This window comes from Centruroides vittatus, unplaced genomic scaffold (assembly GCF_030686945.1).
Source record: "Centruroides vittatus isolate TY-2023 unplaced genomic scaffold, ASM3068694v2 contig_392, whole genome shotgun sequence".
Taxonomy (NCBI): Eukaryota; Metazoa; Arthropoda; class Arachnida; order Scorpiones; family Buthidae; genus Centruroides; species Centruroides vittatus.
In genome coordinates this window covers 91,411-109,172 of record NW_027122208.1, presented here as the reverse complement: position 1 = coordinate 109,172, position 17,762 = coordinate 91,411, and the positions used below count along the sequence as shown (strand labels likewise).

Genomic DNA, 17,762 nt, shown 5'->3' with positions numbered 1-17,762 from the left:
TTTAAGTTTCACTCATCTATGCTAGGTTTACTACAGACTTAAGCAGGTTCAATGTTAACTTAATATAAGCCAATAATATACATTAGAATAAAAAGAAATTGTCCTTAATACTACACGGTTTTGAATCGGAGTTCACATTTTTTTATAGTAGAAAAAACGAATTCAGCGATGTGAAAGTATTCCTCCCCGAAAATAGTTCTGCTTAGTTAATTTTCGTGCTTTATAAGTACCACACAGGGCGTATCACTCCTATAATTTCACTTATGACTCGTAAAGTCAAACCCCCGTATCGATTTCTGAACTCAGATTTCTCCAACAGAACGTATTATTAAGTTACGGCGCTAAACACCTGAACGGCACTCGTATCTTACACATACTTTACCATTAATAATACATTACCTGCAGTTCTTTAACTGAGTAATGGGTAAAAATCTTTTTGTCCATGGTCAGGACGCAATAGTAAGAAAACCATGCCGTGGGATTGTATTGATATCTCCATCTGTTTATGCCCAGTAAATCTGCACTTTCTAGAAGGAAGAGAAAAAAAGGTTTATCTTAAAAATTGAGTCTAATAATTACCTAAGATTTTTACTAGTAAATAATAATATAGTAAAATTTTAAAAAAAAGGATAAAATAATAATTTAGATACAGGTTATACTCGTATGCGAAGTTATTAATGGGCACGACCCGAAGCATCTAAAGAAAAATAATTAAAGATCCCAAGTTTCTTGTTTATTATATAACTTAATACACCGAATATTTTCCTCGATTATGTGTTTTTTAAGGTAAAAATTTGAAAGAAGGTTGTTCACATTAAGATGATTTATTTCGAATAAGTTATTAACTAGTCGAGACTATTGGAAGAAAGTGGTCAGCTGACTAAAGATCCGTGTCAGTCACACAACGGTAGATATTCATCTTTCAGAAGACACTCTTAATGGAATTTCCTGCTCGAAGAGAACAATAGAGAAAAGAAAACCATGTCCAACGACCTATAATTGAGGTGACAACAACATATTTGTGTTTTGTCTAGCGTGAATGTCACACTCATTTTATTAAGGGTCTACAAACTCTTTTATTCGGATCGATTAAGATTTATACGGGTGGATTTATAAATCATTAGTGCGGGCTGATAGAATCTCCATATCTTTTAAAATCTGAAGAAAAATTCGTCAGTCGATGTCGGTGGAATCCCGCGGAAGTTCCGGTCGACACTTCCTGCTATTATCGCATTCCACCCAAACATTTCTAGCATAAAGTTGATTGGTTTGTTTATCGTTTCTTTCGGTTATTCCATTGTTCGATTTCTGATAAAAATCGCCAACACTAACGGATACGCAATTAAGATACCCGCCGATGTTATCGTAGCATTAAATCGAAAATGGTGGCGTGTCGCGCTATTAAATTATCCTCTCGACGTCTTCCCATGCAATCGAACACGGGACATTTTTGTATTCCGAGCGTCGAACTTTCGGTATTCGGAGCACTTATCACGTCGAGTATCGCTTACCTTTTCGATACATCTAGTAACCTGCCATTCTTATAAAAACTTTAAACGGCATAAAGAAACCGAAAGGCTGTGTCGGAATGCCAATAAACTATAATCTTTTCGGCTACTAGTGGCCCGTGGACGATTATTGGTAAAGAATGGTACAAATCATACACAAAGAAAGTGCATTCGTTCTCACTGAACTGTAGTAGTCACGTTGTTCGTGATACTCATGACTTACGGTATCCAATTACGTTTCGAGACCTTGTAGTGGGTCAACAACATACCATTCGTCACAAAGAGCGAAATTAAACAAAAATTCAACTCGGTAAAATAAGTAAAAGAACCTTTTGTTGTTTTGCAATTACGTCGAGTGTTCGACGCGTGTTCTAAATTAATGTCGCTCTTCTAGCCAAAGTTTGTTGTTTCGTCCATATTTGTTTTGACGTTTCCATCACCTCGTCAAGTATCTGTCGACGAGTTACATCCGCCGCACCATTTTATTCTAAATCTAAAACAATTAGTAGCGGCGTTTAATAATATAAATAAATCACGATTTATTTGTTTACTTACATTTTATAAATAACGGAAATGATGTCACCCAGTCACGAGTTTACACCCATACTCTAAATCGTGGCTAAGATTATTGACGTCCCGAAGAGAGTAGATAATTTTGCCGCTTTATCGTCTACTTTACGTTTTGTTTTGTAGTTAAACAAATAATTAACGATATAATATTTTCTTTAAATTCATCACTGTAATGTAAACTACACGTAAAATTATACACTTCAAAATGTCACGTAACTAGTAGAAACGTAATGGCGTAAACTTTCTTCGATCGATATCCGATTTCTACTTCACGTTTCGGTTAATTTTAATGATGTAATTTACACACAATAGCATGAAATGCGTAGAAAAAAAAACGTCACGATAAACAATAAACAATTAAGAAGTTTAATAATGTATTTACGAGTAAATAAATTCAGCAGTTTTATAAATCTAAAGTCACGTATTTTGTATTTATAATCGTCACCCAATTGTCGCCCGAACAAAAATTATTTCGTCATCGAAAAAATAATTTAATAATAAATAAAAATAGAATTTCCACGAAAGTGATGTATTTCGTACTTCATTCGGTATTCATCGCGAAATTAAAGCTTAAAATAAGCTTGTAAACTGACACAGAAAACATACCCTAGCGCTTACAAAAATTAGTTTAAACTTAGTGTAATGATTCTTAACGAGCTGTCATTTGAGAGAGGAGGAAAAAAATGGAATAATTTACTTCGACTAATTATGAATATTGGTACGAACTTCTTTTTTACTGACAAAGATGCACTGCTACTGTATAAAATTACTTACATGTAGGACATGTTTTCGTTTTATTGTTCATTCATTCGGCATCATAAATGTCTGGATTATGTAACTAAAGCCGCATAAAGTTGGGTACAGAGTACCGGATATTAAAAAATCGACTCGAACAGATGTAATGTCGAGTTACTTAAAGTCATTCGATACACTCGGATGGTTTTTGAAAGAGCGGCACATGAATGATTTTAAAGAGTAAGGTGCGAAATGTTACGCAGCCATTAGGGCTATTGGATTATGAAAGTATGTTAGACTAAGCCGTGAATCATCCGAGAATTCGTCACTAATGGGCGTAAAGTGCAATAAAATAGGGCTCGACTCCGCGCGACTTCGACCCACACGTTACGGGGAGGCCCGACTGGTTAGGTCTTAATTTTAGCACCGTTACGGGTTCGAATTTTAAAAATACAGCTTCCGAATTAGTAGAAAAATGTCGTTAAATATAAATTGTCTATAATATATGTAATAAAGGAAGTGCGAAGCGTAACAGGAAGACGGAGGAAAGGAGTTACGCAACTTCTACGAATAATTAAATGAGATTAAAAAGAAAAAAAACAAGGATTCTGAAATAGTTTTAACTAGTAAAAACCGTTAAGATTAGATAAAGTTCCATTTAATTCGGCAAAGGATGTTAAAAAAAATCTTGCCATCCATTTGAATAAGATGACATTGACTTCCTGTCATTGGTTCGTCACACATTGTTAGATTCTGTCTGAGTTGCCTGTTATACTAACAGTCAATTTTAATTCTCCCGGTATAAGTGTTTAATTATCTAATTGACTATTAAAAGATGTCGATGAATTTATTCATCAGCAGGGTTTAAGTAAAGGATCAACCTTCAATTAGATGAAAAAAAGTCTCCTTTTATGAAGCTTCTTATAGCTTTAACAATATTATCTTCTATATTTTGAAGGCCGTAACGATATACGCCATTTATTTTGATATCAGTAACGAGGTGTAAACTTTCAGATTTGTTATTTTGACGCGCCGACAAGTCTCGATTTTTATCACTTTTTTAAAAATAAATCGTGAATTTTGGATTAGAATTACAAAATTTAGACACGTTTTTCTTTAATTTCGTACAGCGGCAGCCCGATTAAAGAAGAAAATATTATCAAACTGTCAAAAACAATCCGTCAGTTTGTTATCGCCATTTTTTTTTTGTCTTCAATTTCTTTGACGAGACGTCACCCGGCTTAACTGTGCAATCACGTGATCGAATGTGACCCGGATAATTGGTCAATCTATTGTTGAACTAATAACTGAATTCGATAAGTGGTCCTCATTAGAAGGTCTCCAGAGAGAGAGAGAGAGAGTGAAAGAAAAATCGAATCTACTTCCCCCGTCTGCTATATCGGGGGTTGCTTTTGAAACAATGGTGAATATAATTCGAGATAGTCTGATATGATATTTCATTATATATGTATTTTTTATTTGTATGTAGTTAAGTCTACATAATTATCACACGATTCTTTAATTATAGTGTCGCAATTACAGAATTAATAAGCAGTTTACCCGCCTGGCACGTACTTAATGACGTTGGAGACAGATTGAATGTCTGCGAAGCCAGTTTTAATTGCAATCAAGGATTTTTGGCACTTTTTTTTCCTTCCATCAAAACATTTGCGATGTTACGGTGCTTGATTGTTGTTTGCCGTGCAACAATATCAAGTGGTTGACCCTGAGAAAGTTATGATCGTGAGAATTTACGGTCATCTCTAACGAGGTTAGATAGAAGAAAAATTTGTCAAGAGGAGAATTTTAAACATTTAAAAATGTCTACTCAGCCGGTGCACAGTTACATCAGGTACCAAGGACAAATATATCGAATCTGACACGAGATAAGGGTGCAGAGTTTGTAACTAAACACGGCGCAAACCAAAGTTTTAACGCCTGCAACGTAGTTAAAGTTTGCAAGACTTTAGATCGTATATACACATTTAAATACGCGAGACGACGTTTAAAAATGGCGCTATATAGAAGTAATTTAAATAAAACAATATAGTACTTACCGCAAATGTTAAGCCAGCCTTCTACTCTGCGCTGTATTACTTTCTGTTTAGTCATGGTTAGTGTTATTGTACACGCTAAACACAGCTTAGAACATAGCTGCAGAACCATGTGCTAAACGTAACCACACTCGACCAAGTCATACTATCGTTTAAATGTTTTCTTTTAGCGCTCGGTGGCGCAACAAGTGCTCTGCGCAGGCGGACTCGTTCCTAGGTCATTCACATGTTACAGTATATTTGCTAGCGGTCGTGTGACGTAGCATAACGTATAACAACAACGATGACCAACAACCGGTGTTTGCGCTTCTTATGCCTATCTTTGTTTCTTCGGGCACGTCACTTCTTCAAATTTTTACTATTTTTAAATGTAAATATTTATACAGGATATGCTAAATCTATACGCTTTGGAATTTTTTCTGTATAAATAATTTTTATCTTGTACTGCGTTTTTGATAATAAACATTCGTTTATATCTAGCGTTACAGAGGTATTGTTCTAGAAATTTGAGTAATAAAATATTTATATCTTTAGTTTAAAACAGAAAAATATTTTGGATTTAAACACTGCTTAAATACAAGAATTAATTAAAGTTGAAACCATGATTCTAAATTGTTGATTCTTTGTAAAAATCTGAACAGACCCTGCATTGTTCTAATTGTGATGGTCATTGTCAGGCCTCCATTTAGAAGGAGAAACTTAAGAAGTATCTTTAAAGTAACTACTTATGTGTCCTACTGATTCTGTTTTATTCTATTGTCTCTGCAATATTTTTTTGTTGTTTTTTAAAACTAATCTACATAAAGTAGCAATTTGTATTGTTTGCTGTACATTTTTTTAAAACTGATACATATTTTATGGAGATTGAAGCCTAAAAAAGTATAACAAAAAGTCTTTCAATGGAATGATAGTAAAACTTTGTTTTAAATAAATTAAGAAATATATCTGTTTATTATATAATGTTATAAAACAATTCACATATTTAAGTACTATTATTATTATTATTATTATTTTTTTTTTTAATATAAATTTTCATTACATAAATTTTATATAATCATATGTACAAATAACAAAATATTGTTACAATTTTTATGAAGATTGATTGATTGATTGATGAGTCAGAAAAAATAATTTATACAAAACTGCTTTCAAAAACTGTTAACAATTACAATTTGCCAGGTTTTATTTAATGGAGATATTCATCAACATCAATTCTGTGATTTGTGGTTAAAAATATGATTATGAACTATCCACTGTAAACCGGTACACCATATCAAGAAAATATTTCGTATTTGATACCATCTATTTTCACAATCTGCAAAAGAAAAGAAGTTTAACGAATTAAAAAATAATATATTTACGGGAGAGTTAAAATTAACCTACGTAAAACAAATAGCGGAAAAAAAATACTTTTTATAATACGGTAGAATCCGCTAATTGTGTCTATACCGATAACAATAACCAAATAATGGCATTAAGTGGTGTAATTAAATAAGACTGCAATTAGTGAAACTTCTCATTAAAACACTTAAATATATTATCAAAAAATCTTCAAGTTATACAATTACAATTAATAATAATTATTATTATTAACTTACATGTTTTGGGACATACTAATTCTGATGATAATATTCATAATTACAATAAGCGAGTCTACTGTATTATAAAAATGTAATTAGTGACTATAAGTAAATAATGATTCATTCATTTTATAGCTAATTGCAAATTTTAAACCCTAGTACAATAATATAATTTTTGTAAAATGTTATTAATATAATATGTATACGTGATGACTGGATATATGAAGTGGCCAAGATATATACTGCTGCTCTGAAAGGGATCTAGGTTTGGTCTGGAATAGATTCTCAGCAGTTTTTAATGGATGTTATGGAATCTGTCTCTCGATATCTAGCTAAATCCTTAATGAGTATTACAAAAAATCCTGTTAATGTCCATAGAAGAAGAAAGCATTAATATATGTATTATATATCTTATATTCTTTAAAAAGGACTGAAATATATATATATACAACTCTTTATTCGTGTTATATTTTCATTAATATTAATTAAAAATAACACTGTTAAAACTGTAAGATCTGAATCAAATACAATACTAATGCTAGTTTATTTAAATAAATAAAACCAGAAAGAAATTTAATTGTAATATATACAGAAAAATTAGATATATTGAAATAATTTATTACGGTAAATTATAACAGGTAATATATATTTATACACACACATACACAAGTACTAAAAATATTGTAAAAGTTATTTGTTGTATTTGATTATATGAAATAAATAAAAACTGCATCGTTGTTGAATGGCTGCAAGCAGAAGTGTGTCGTTTCAAAATAAAACAAATTAATTAATTGATTTTCTTTTGTTTACACGAATTATCTCGGCAAACAATTTTTTTAATCGCATTCCAAGTATCTATACATTTATTTGTAATGATGTGAATTCTTTACATCTCTACATATAAACCTGTTCTAATTTTTATTTTATTTTTTAAAATATTATAAGAATAAATCTTGAGTTTATTTAGCTGTAATGTTAGCAATTTTTTTTATCCTTTATTCAAAAGCATTTTTCAAACAATTGTATTAAATAATTGAGATGGCCGAGTAAAGCCAAGGACAAAAGTCCTGCGTTCGTTCGTGAAGCGGTAAGTGGAATAATTATCCCTCTAACATTTACACCTGCCATTAAAAAAACGATTTAATTAGTTGAAATTTATTATCATATATATTAATTTTTTAGTTAGGTTTTATTGCAAGTTGTTATTTAATTACACACATTAATAGATTTAAAAAATATTTCAATAAATTATCATATTTAATAAGAAATTTTAGACTTTATAATTGATAAATATTTAACAAATATTTTATTTCAGATTTAAATTTTGCAATCTCCAATACAAAAATATTAAAATCAGTTTTTAACATCTTAATCGAATGTGATATTTAATTCATTCATTATAAATTAAAATAAATAAAAATGTGTTTAAAATCAGCAGAAAAATTAAAATTTTTTATGTAAAGTTATTCTGGCAAAATATGTAAAGATGAAAGAAGTTATAATGCACTTCAAATAAATGATGAAAAATTATATCATATATTAAATCTACAAGGCTGCTTTTTACAATATGCTCATACGTTCAATAAAATATCTTTAAAAAATTCTAAAAAGTATATTAATATTCTAAAAATAAATATTCAAAGCTATAAAAAATATATGTTAAAAAAAAAAAAAAAAAAAAAATACACATTTTTCAATAAATTATCCCTTTGTGCATATTCAAGACAATTGTCTCAGTGGCAACACAAAGATGTATGGATAATATTATGGGTGATGTAGCATACTTGCAGTCACTGTTGTAAAAGTCTCTCAAACTCACTTCAGAAGCTTGGCAAAATCATATGGTAATGCTGTGTGTGTCATAAATTTATGCTTTCGGGTGATTCCTCAGGAAAAATCTAGTGGTATGAAGCCTGGAGAATATGATGCGATTCGGCAACAAATCGATTTGTTGCCGAATCACTCTAAGCCACTGATGCACTTCTGCAGAAGAATAAGCTGGTTCACTATCCTGTTATCAAACCTGATGTAGTTGCTCCAATAGCAACTCGTCGAGCCACTTGTCCACTATTGTGTGCAGGATATTAAGTCACTAGTCCGGGTGCTGTCGACAAATCCGGAGTGAAGAATTTGATCACTGCAAATGCCATACCAGATATTTAATGTAAATCATACTTGTTGTTGCATATTTTGCATGCATCACAAAGCATGCTGTGCCCAATGGTGTACATTATGGCAGTTATACACTTCATTCCACAGAAAAGGTGTCATATCGATCCATGAAATGTTCTAGTATAAATTTATCAAAATTTTGCAAGTTCAACATAATTGAATGCATGCGTGTCGTGGCAATGTAAATTTGACATGTTTTTGATTTCTTCAAGCAATGTTGTCTTTTTGCTTCACATATGCTTCTACGTGGATATGCATGGAAGTATACCAAAATTTCAACGTTGTAAAGACAAGGGAAATCTGGATTGTAATCCCTGACTATGCTACAGATTTGTATCTACTGACATATTACATTTAGAATGATTGTATGCTTAGGTCTTGTATGTTTCTTCTCATTTTCCCCATAAAGTATAATCATTTTAGAGTAAAATGTTCATGAATATAAGACACTGTTGCAGAATTCTACCAATTTTCAGACTGCACGATGGTCACTTTTTATACGAATACTGGCATCTCGTGCCATCACGATGTGTTTTTGCATTTATTTTGCATCTTGTTTCTTTGTTTGGAAAACTTATATATTGCCTTGAAACTACTGCATGATTTACACATATTCCTTTTTTGGATTTATTTATTTTACTGTAAACACTGCTGTGAAACTAATGCATCATATGAATTACTCATGCAGTGCTGGAAAGATCTTTACACATGGATAAGTTTTAACACTCATCCAGGTTTAAAGTGACTAGTCTGAATAAACTAACATTTCTGTTTCTAAATTTCATTGAAAAAAATAATCTGTAAACAGGAAATATTTTTAGCTAATCTAACAGCTGTCTAGTATTTATTATTTTTATAATGTTCTATCCTAAATAATTAAAAAAATCCAGTGACAAGTTACTCAACTTTTCTAGCAATATTTGGTGGCGCCATCTGTTATCATATTTCATTAAAAACTTTTTATATTTTTAACTATTATAAAATGGCAAAAAACTTAATTTTGAGAGAAGGGATGGGTTTTATGAAACATTGTAAATGCAAATAACAAGTAAACTCGTCATTTAGCCTGACCCTACTGGAGATGCAGACAATCTCCTTTATCTCTACACCCCCTCGACGTTTAATCACCAAAATTTAATAGCATCAGTCCCCCTAATAAACCTCCCTGCAAAATTTCAGAAATTTTTGACAAAAAACATAGGAGTTATTAAGCTTTAAAGAGTGTTAACAAAATGCCCCACATACATACACTAACATCCATACATACAGAAATTACCCCCGATTGTTTTTTTGCATTTCTCGATGTTTCAAGGAGTCGCGAGTCCAAAAATGTAAAATTCTCGGAGGGAGTCATTTTTTGACCGATAGCCATACTTTCCCTCTATTATATATAACAGCCAGAAAAGTAAAAAGAAATTGGTTCTTTATGTAAAGACCATATGAAAACTAACAACAGGGAAAGCCATAATCAAATCTATACTTTACATCATATTATACATCAGGTGAATCTGTTTTTAATCACTTAAATAAATGGCAACTGATAGTTACATTAAATAACTTAATTAAATCATACATATCATATCTATCTATATTTCATGGAAAGGTACTACATACAATTACATTTATTAATCAGAAATTATGAAGATAATTTAACAATCATAAATACTAAATTTATTTTAAGTTTGGTTAATGCCTATATATATATATATATATAAATTATAAATTCAAGGACAAAAATATAATTAGGTAAATTTGCATCCTGGGGCATGGTTTGCAGGCTATTTAACCAGAACTTAGCTTCAGTTGCTTTAAAGACTATCCGATTTGTGGATAAGAGACTAATCCGATTCTTTCTTTTTTCATTGTTTAGATAAGATACTGTTTTTTAGGTTTGTATTGTTCTTTTTTTCTTTGTCTAATTCTCCCAATTTATGTTTAAGATTGAATTGACCTTTATATTGTAGTTGTAGGTTATACATTTCTATGATTTGTGTTAATGAATAAGTTGTATAATTGTTTTTTTTTATTTCTCCCTGCATCATGATTTTATCAGTATGCTAAATAATATTTTGCTATCAACCTCTTGCAGAAAGAAACAAAATTAATGAATTCATCAAATTTCTAAGTTTTATTTCATTTTATTTAATTCAAATGTTTTATTGTATCTGTTTCAAATTCAAAACTTGTAACTGTTCAGAATATTAATTTTAAATTTATTCTAATTTGTACATTTACACTAAATTATTCTAAACTGTTTCATCTAAGATTTTTAAGCTGAGGATGACCATCCTCAGCTTAAAAATTTTGGCCATCCTCAGATTTTTTGCACTTTTTCAATCTGTTTTAGAGTTTTTGGAAGATGAGGATTTCAGTTTGAAAGAAAATTTACAACTGCAAGGAGACAATTTGAATCTCATCAAAGCAAAATTGGTCATGTCGACTTTTGTTGCTAAATTAATGTTTTTTAATATTACAAAGATCTGAGCTTTCTCAGTTCACCAGCTTATTTAAGATAAGCACGATTCAAGAAGAAAACATCTTGCTGTAACGTCAACCACTTGGAGGCTCTGAACCTAGTTTTGAAATCTAAGTGAAAAGATAATCTATCATTGAAAATACCTGACTGAATAATAAACCCATACACTACTAGTGCAGAACCAAATATATAATTTTGCAAGATGAGCTGATAACCATCAGCATGAATGAGGATCTCAAGGTACAAATCAAATAGGGTTATCAAAAGTTTCGACTGCAACAAAATATTCCACTTTTGTACACAGCTCTGTGGACCATTGTGCAAAAGTATTTGCTGGCATTTCCATTGTCGTATCTGGCAGAGAGAGGCTTCGGCGTAGTTTTAAACCTGCTTCGGAACAGACATCAATTGCATATCACTGAACAGGGAGATTTGAGAATGCAACTCACTAATTTAAAACTGGACATAGATAAATTGTTGACAGATTACCAGGTGCACCCATCTCATCAAATTCAGTTTTCCAAGCAATTTATTTAGTATTCTTATTTTTATAATTCTGATTAAAATCGTTCGTTGTAATTTTGTTGATGTTTAATTCTGTCTGAATATGTTGATTTTTTCACTTCATTTTTATGTTTAATAGAGTGATTTCAATATCTGTACTTATTTTGAACTTACACTTATTTGATTAATGTCAAAAATTAAAAAAAAAAAAACAAAAAGTCTGCTTGTATTTTTGCTTTAATTTACATTAGTACAGTTTCAATATTAAATGTAGCACAAGATAAAAGGACTATGGAATATGGCATTATCATTTTCAATCATTAATTACAAGTGATTAAAATGAACAGTACGATATCTAGTGAAATATTAAATATCGAGTACTGTACAAATTTATTAATTTGAGCAAATAAAGTAAATGACTAGGGGATCAACAGTTTTAAAAGTTTTTGGTAAAGGGGTCTGCAGCAAAAAGAAGTTAGTAACCTATATCAAGAGTTCCCAAATTCAATTTTCAAAATTTAGTGAAAGATTTGTGAATATTTATATTTTTAAGATTTTTCTTTTTTTATGAATAACTTTTAAATATTTAGATTGTATAAAAACATAAAACAAAATAAAGTAAAACATTAAATAAATTAAAATGAAAGACAAGCAAAAAGTCTATCACTCGTTTCAAAAAAATTGATTTTTTTTTAATAACCAAACATGATATATTTTTTGAATGAAAGCAATTTCTTTCCTTGCTTTTAGTTAGAAGTTGCTTGAGCATGACAGAGTACTATAGGAATACATTCTAGAAAGAAGAAACTAATTTAACGCTACATTTATTTTTGAAGCTATAACCAGAACACTGATTTTATTGATTTCTACAGGCAACGTCATCTGGAGAAAAAAAAATGTAATGAAACTTAAACATCTGTATAGATTTGATTGATAAATTGGTAAAGATTTAAAATAGCATATAATTAAATTTTTTAAATTTAATACAGTTGTACACAGCAGACACATTAGATCTGAGCAGCATTGGCATAATCCTAAATGTACTCCCACAAATTCGATACATATAGAAAAATATTTAGAATATAACCACCCATTTTCCTCATATGGTGGCAAATGATAAATTAAAGATAATTATCACCATAAAGGTAATTTCATATTTTTTATCTTATTGCATTTACATACTCTGACTATTTTATTGTCCACTCCACACATGAAATTGATTATTAGTGATTAGTAATCTAATCATCAATAAAAAACTTTTACCAGGTAATCCAATAAACAATTTAGATTCATTATTTGGATTTTATGAAGAAAAAACATTTTGGAATGAAGGAAAAAGGTCTAGTTTTCTGGATTCAGCTTTCTCAGATGGATTCAGGAAGTGGCAATGGTGCAACCACCCCAGATTTCTTTTCCATCAATAATAAGAACTTCATTATTTTGTTAAAATAATATGAATTTTTATCATTAGTTTTCAATTTTGTTAAATTTTTATATTTTAAGTTTATTTTAATAAATTATTAAAACAATAAAATTTTTTAATTATTATTTTATTGCATAAATTACAAATCATCCCATAATTTACTCATGATCTACCAATGACTTTTTACATACAATCATTTCATTTCAACTATTTGAAAGTATTCTGTATAATAGTCATTTTTCATTTACTAAATTTGAGTATTATGAAAATTTGAAAAATTCATGAATATTAAAATATTTTAACTAAAGGTTTTATAATATCATAAAATAAAGAACTATAATTACCATATTTTCATTTAATTTGACTAGACAAGGTCTTCCACATCCAATTACTAACTGATGCTCTAAATTAGGTATACAAAGCTTAGATTCACTTTCATTGGATTGTTCCTAAATGTTGAAATACGTAAATTACATAAATTTATAAAAACTGATTATAGAATTCTTAACTATTTATCATTCGTAATGAAATTATTGCATCTATAAATTCTTAACTTTAAAATATATATTGAATAAAATTTAATTGTACTGTGTAAATCTATAATTTTCAATGTTTTAATTATATACAGTGTAATAAGAATTCTTTAAAAAAATTTCCATTATCTTCTAAAGAAATGTAAATTTGAAAATTAGGCTAGGTCTATATATTAAATTGATAATGTCATATTAAATAATTTAAACCCAGCTTATTTGTTTTAATAATCTTAACAATTATATGACAGAATGATGATCAACTTTACAAGTGTACTGTACTCTTGTAGAGTATATTTTTAGTAATGTTCTATTAAAATCTCAACATAATACATTGCAGGCCTGGTCAACTTATATTGGGGTGTGATAACTTTCAAGAGTCAAAAGAACCAATGATCTGTCACATTTTTTTTCTTTTGTAAAATTTTAATAATCAACGATAGTAAATGTAGTACATTTACTATCGTTAATTATTAAAATTACATAAATAGTACATTTATTTATTGCATGGTAATTAATGTTCCAGGTTCTTTCTTTTTTTTTGATAAAGACATAAATTAAATGACACCATCTATTTTTAAAAACAAAAAATGTTATTTCTTTGTCATACAAATCACAAGTTTTGCTTCTTTTCAGTGCACTCATTTTGCACTTAACTGAAATTGTTTAGGGCAAAACATAAGAATTTCTAAAATGACTAATGATACAAAGAGCATTTCTTTGTATCCACCATAATTTATCTCAGAGTACAATATTACCAATCTACAGCAAGTAGTTTAAAGGTTTCTCTGTAAAAAATATGGATTTAATATTTCTACTAAAATTATAAGGAATTTATGAATTTTAATGGACCATATTATCTGCTACCGACCAATCAATTCATCACGATCATCTTGTTTCCCAGGTCTGATGTATGGTATTTCTGATTTATAATATTGCTATTTCTCTCAAAGTCTTCTTTCCATAAAATTATTATTATAACTATTATTATTTCAGAAAACTGAAATAAAATTTATTTAATTATGCTAGAAATTGAGAATATATATTATTCATTTTGTTGTAAACTAATATTTTAAAATTTGAAACTTTATATTTGTTAATTAAATTCTGTATTGATAATGAAAAGAAAAATTGGAAATTCTTGAAAATATAAACGTTTTAAAAAAAATATACGAAAAATAGTTCTTTGAAATTCAGATGATTTTTCTCATTGATAAAACAATTTTTATCAAATATTCTCTTGTCATATACATGACATTCTGTTAGAGATCATTTCTAGCCTATGTGAAATGAAGTGAAGAAATTTCTTGTAATCAATGACTAAAATAATTTCAGAATTTTAAAGAAGTTTTCCCTCATTTTCTATTTCCAGAAATAAATTTTGCAGATCAACACACTAATGTTTTTAAAGATCCTAACATAAAATTCAAATTCTGAGTCAACAGAACTTACAATACTGTTTTATTATGACAAAATTACTTAGCATCAAACGAAAAATGATTTAAACTGTTACTTACTTCTTCAGAAGGAGATACTATTTCATCCCAATCTTTAATATTTTCTTCATTATCATAGATTGGACTTTTATTAAGTTCCCCATTTGCTTCTGCTTCCACTGCTTCGTCTGCTTCTAATTCCACTACTTCTTCATTAAACATATCTTTACTTTTTGAACCATTAACATCATCATATACTTCAGTTGGTGTATCAGATTCCCCACCACTTTCATCTACTCTAAAAATATAAAATATTTATTCATTATATTCAAACTGTTTTAAAAATAAACAATTATGTAGGTATCAAAAAGACCGATGTGTTAATGATAATTCAAAAATAGACTGATGAGAATCATAGGAAAGAAAATATTATTATTCTTTTTTATTTATAATACTAGAAACTAATGATTTTACCAGATTAAGCATCATATTTGCTGGAATTGTTAATGTGAGATTGTTGATTTAACCCAAAAGTAGCCAAAATTTACATCAGGACAAGTAAGTAGGAAGATCATAAATTATGTGAGTGCAGTTTGGACACTGAGTCAAGATTACCATTTATAAGAGAATCTGTTTAATTGAATAAAGATATTCTTACAACATTTCTTTTTATTTGTTTCCTATAAACATTCAGTTCCTAATATCAGTCTAAGGGAGAGTCTGGAGAGGATCTGAATGTCTCCAGGTGATTTGAACCATGGTTCAAATATACATCAACATTAAATTTAATGCATTTCCTGATGCCAACTGAATAGTATTTATCAAACTTTGAAACTCCTCCTCATAACCCAAACTTTTGTGTTTACCTTTTTGACATCAAGAATTTATAATCATCTCCATGAGACATTATTTAATTAAATAAATCATTTTGCTATATCCTTTTTTAATTTTATGTCCGTTTCCATTTTTTATTTCAAAGGTCTGAGTTTAACTGCCCAGCTGGACACTTGTTAACATTCTAGCATGTAATTTCAAATTCTGCTCGGGACCTCACATTAAAATCAATTTAAACTTGCTGCCTTTGCTTTGCTTTGACATAAAGAATGCTTGCAAGGGCAAAGCACACAACATTCTTTATGTATAACTGAATTATGAATAATATAAAACATAAATCATTAGTGTTAACTTTTTACTCTTTGATTTTCAACAATATATGAAATTAAAAGTAAATGACTAAGCAAATAGTTGTGTTTGAGTAATCAAAGCATCTGATTTGACTGATTTTGGTACATCTGAAATATTTGATCTATAAATCTATAGAATTTCAATAAAATTAACAAAAAATTGATATAATATGTGAAATAAAGAGAGACATATTAGCAAAACTTTTGTTAGAGATGTTAACAAATCTTAATAATTTTAATGTAAGCTAAAATTTCAAAACTTATTTGTCATGATATGATTTAAATTCTGAAAATGTTAATTCTTTTTAACTTAAATTTTTAGAATGTTTAATAGACATGTCAGATAATATGATATTATTTCAATATAAGCAGATCCTTCCATATTTTAGTGTGATAATTTTGGAGCATTTATTATTTTAAATATGACTTCTAAAACTGCAGTTATAATTTTCTGTAACGTTAGGAATTATATTTGTCGGGCTGAAATTTGAAAAAATTGTAGATCTATACGTACCCACTGTCGCCTGTCCTTCCGTCCATCTTTCCTTAATTTCACAAACGAAGTAAGATGGACGAAATCTAAGACCAGATATGGAAACCTTAAAGGCAGGAGGGCCCGATTAACTATATAAGAACTTCTGATACACACTGGAAGTCATGATATTTCAATTGAAAAAATTTTCCCCTGCAAGGTGTTAGATAGATGACTGGCATGACTATTTCTGAAGGAAAGTTATGATGTACAGGAGCAAGCAACTACTAATTTGAAGTGGAGATCATATATTTTAAATTAAATAAATTAAAAATTGCAGCTTGGCATTGTGATGATGTCACAATAAATAATTGACCGTTTGTTACTAAAAAGTATATAAAAGATTAAATTCTGTATTGTTTTAAGACAATATTTATAATTGTAAAAAAAAACTTTCTAAATTAATAAAATTTAAATTACATAATAATCAGGCATAAATTTGAGAAAGGTTAATCTTTATCAAATTTCTCCCTGTAAATCTTAAATGGTATATACAGTAAAATTTATAAATGTTAAAAGTAATTCTGCCTTTGTGATTCAGCAGGTCATTCCGATTGCAGTATTTTAGTTTCACCAAGATTATCAGATATCATTTATGAAACATTACTGCACTCAGTTATAGTTATATTATAGTTGAGATACATGTACTATGAATCAGCAACATCTTAAATTTCAAGAATTAAAACAAAAGTTCTCTTAATTGAAGCAGTTAATTATAATTGTTAAATATCAGTGTCATCATCATCAACTTTATTGATTTAAGGAAAAAACAAATAATCGTTAAATATCAAAATTATAAACCAAATTATTATAAAATTTATACAACAAAATTTAATTATTATTAGCAACAATAGTTTTAACACTTAATTTTTTTTATTTCTTTAGCACAATGAAGTGTGATCAATGAGACGCCAGGCAGTTTTCCATTCTTTATTTATTCAATTTTTTCAACTAAATGAAATTGAATAAATAAAGAATGGAAAACTGCCTGGTGTCTCATGATCACACTTCATTGTGCTAAAGCAATAAAGAAAAAGAAAAGATATGGTTTCAAATTT

The 17,762-nt window shown here is 29.1% G+C and overlaps 2 protein-coding genes across 6 annotated transcripts in view; both read right to left on the bottom strand.

The window, feature by feature from the left end:
- Positions 1–5,043, bottom strand: part of LOC136975946 (ras GTPase-activating protein nGAP-like) — a 40,830-nt gene extending 35,787 nt beyond the window's left edge. For 2 of the 4 annotated variants that reach the window (XM_067271116.1, XM_067271117.1), the window contains exons 1-2: positions 4,871–5,042; positions 400–527 (exon numbers count right to left, since the gene is read on the bottom strand). In XM_067271116.1, the coding sequence (XP_067127217.1) occupies positions 400–527; positions 4,871–4,979 (237 nt within the window). In that variant the 5' untranslated portion in view covers positions 4,980–5,042. Of the gene's footprint in view, positions 1–399; positions 528–2,063; positions 2,080–4,870 lie in introns of those variants that run through there. The other 2 variants (XM_067271120.1, XM_067271118.1) reach the window with 2 other exon arrangements.
- An 857-nt stretch (positions 5,044–5,900) lies between these two features.
- LOC136975948 (uncharacterized) overlaps positions 5,901–17,762 on the bottom strand; it is a 36,913-nt gene continuing 25,051 nt past the window's right edge. Inside the window, exons 6-8 of one of the 2 annotated variants that reach the window (XM_067271124.1) lie at positions 15,070–15,286; positions 13,367–13,471; positions 5,901–6,182 (exon numbers count right to left, since the gene is read on the bottom strand). In XM_067271124.1, the coding sequence (XP_067127225.1) occupies positions 6,141–6,182; positions 13,367–13,471; positions 15,070–15,286 (364 nt within the window). In that variant the 3' untranslated portion in view covers positions 5,901–6,140. Of the gene's footprint in view, positions 6,183–7,335; positions 7,569–13,366; positions 13,472–15,069; positions 15,287–17,762 lie in introns of those variants that run through there. The other variant, XM_067271125.1, reaches the window with a different exon arrangement.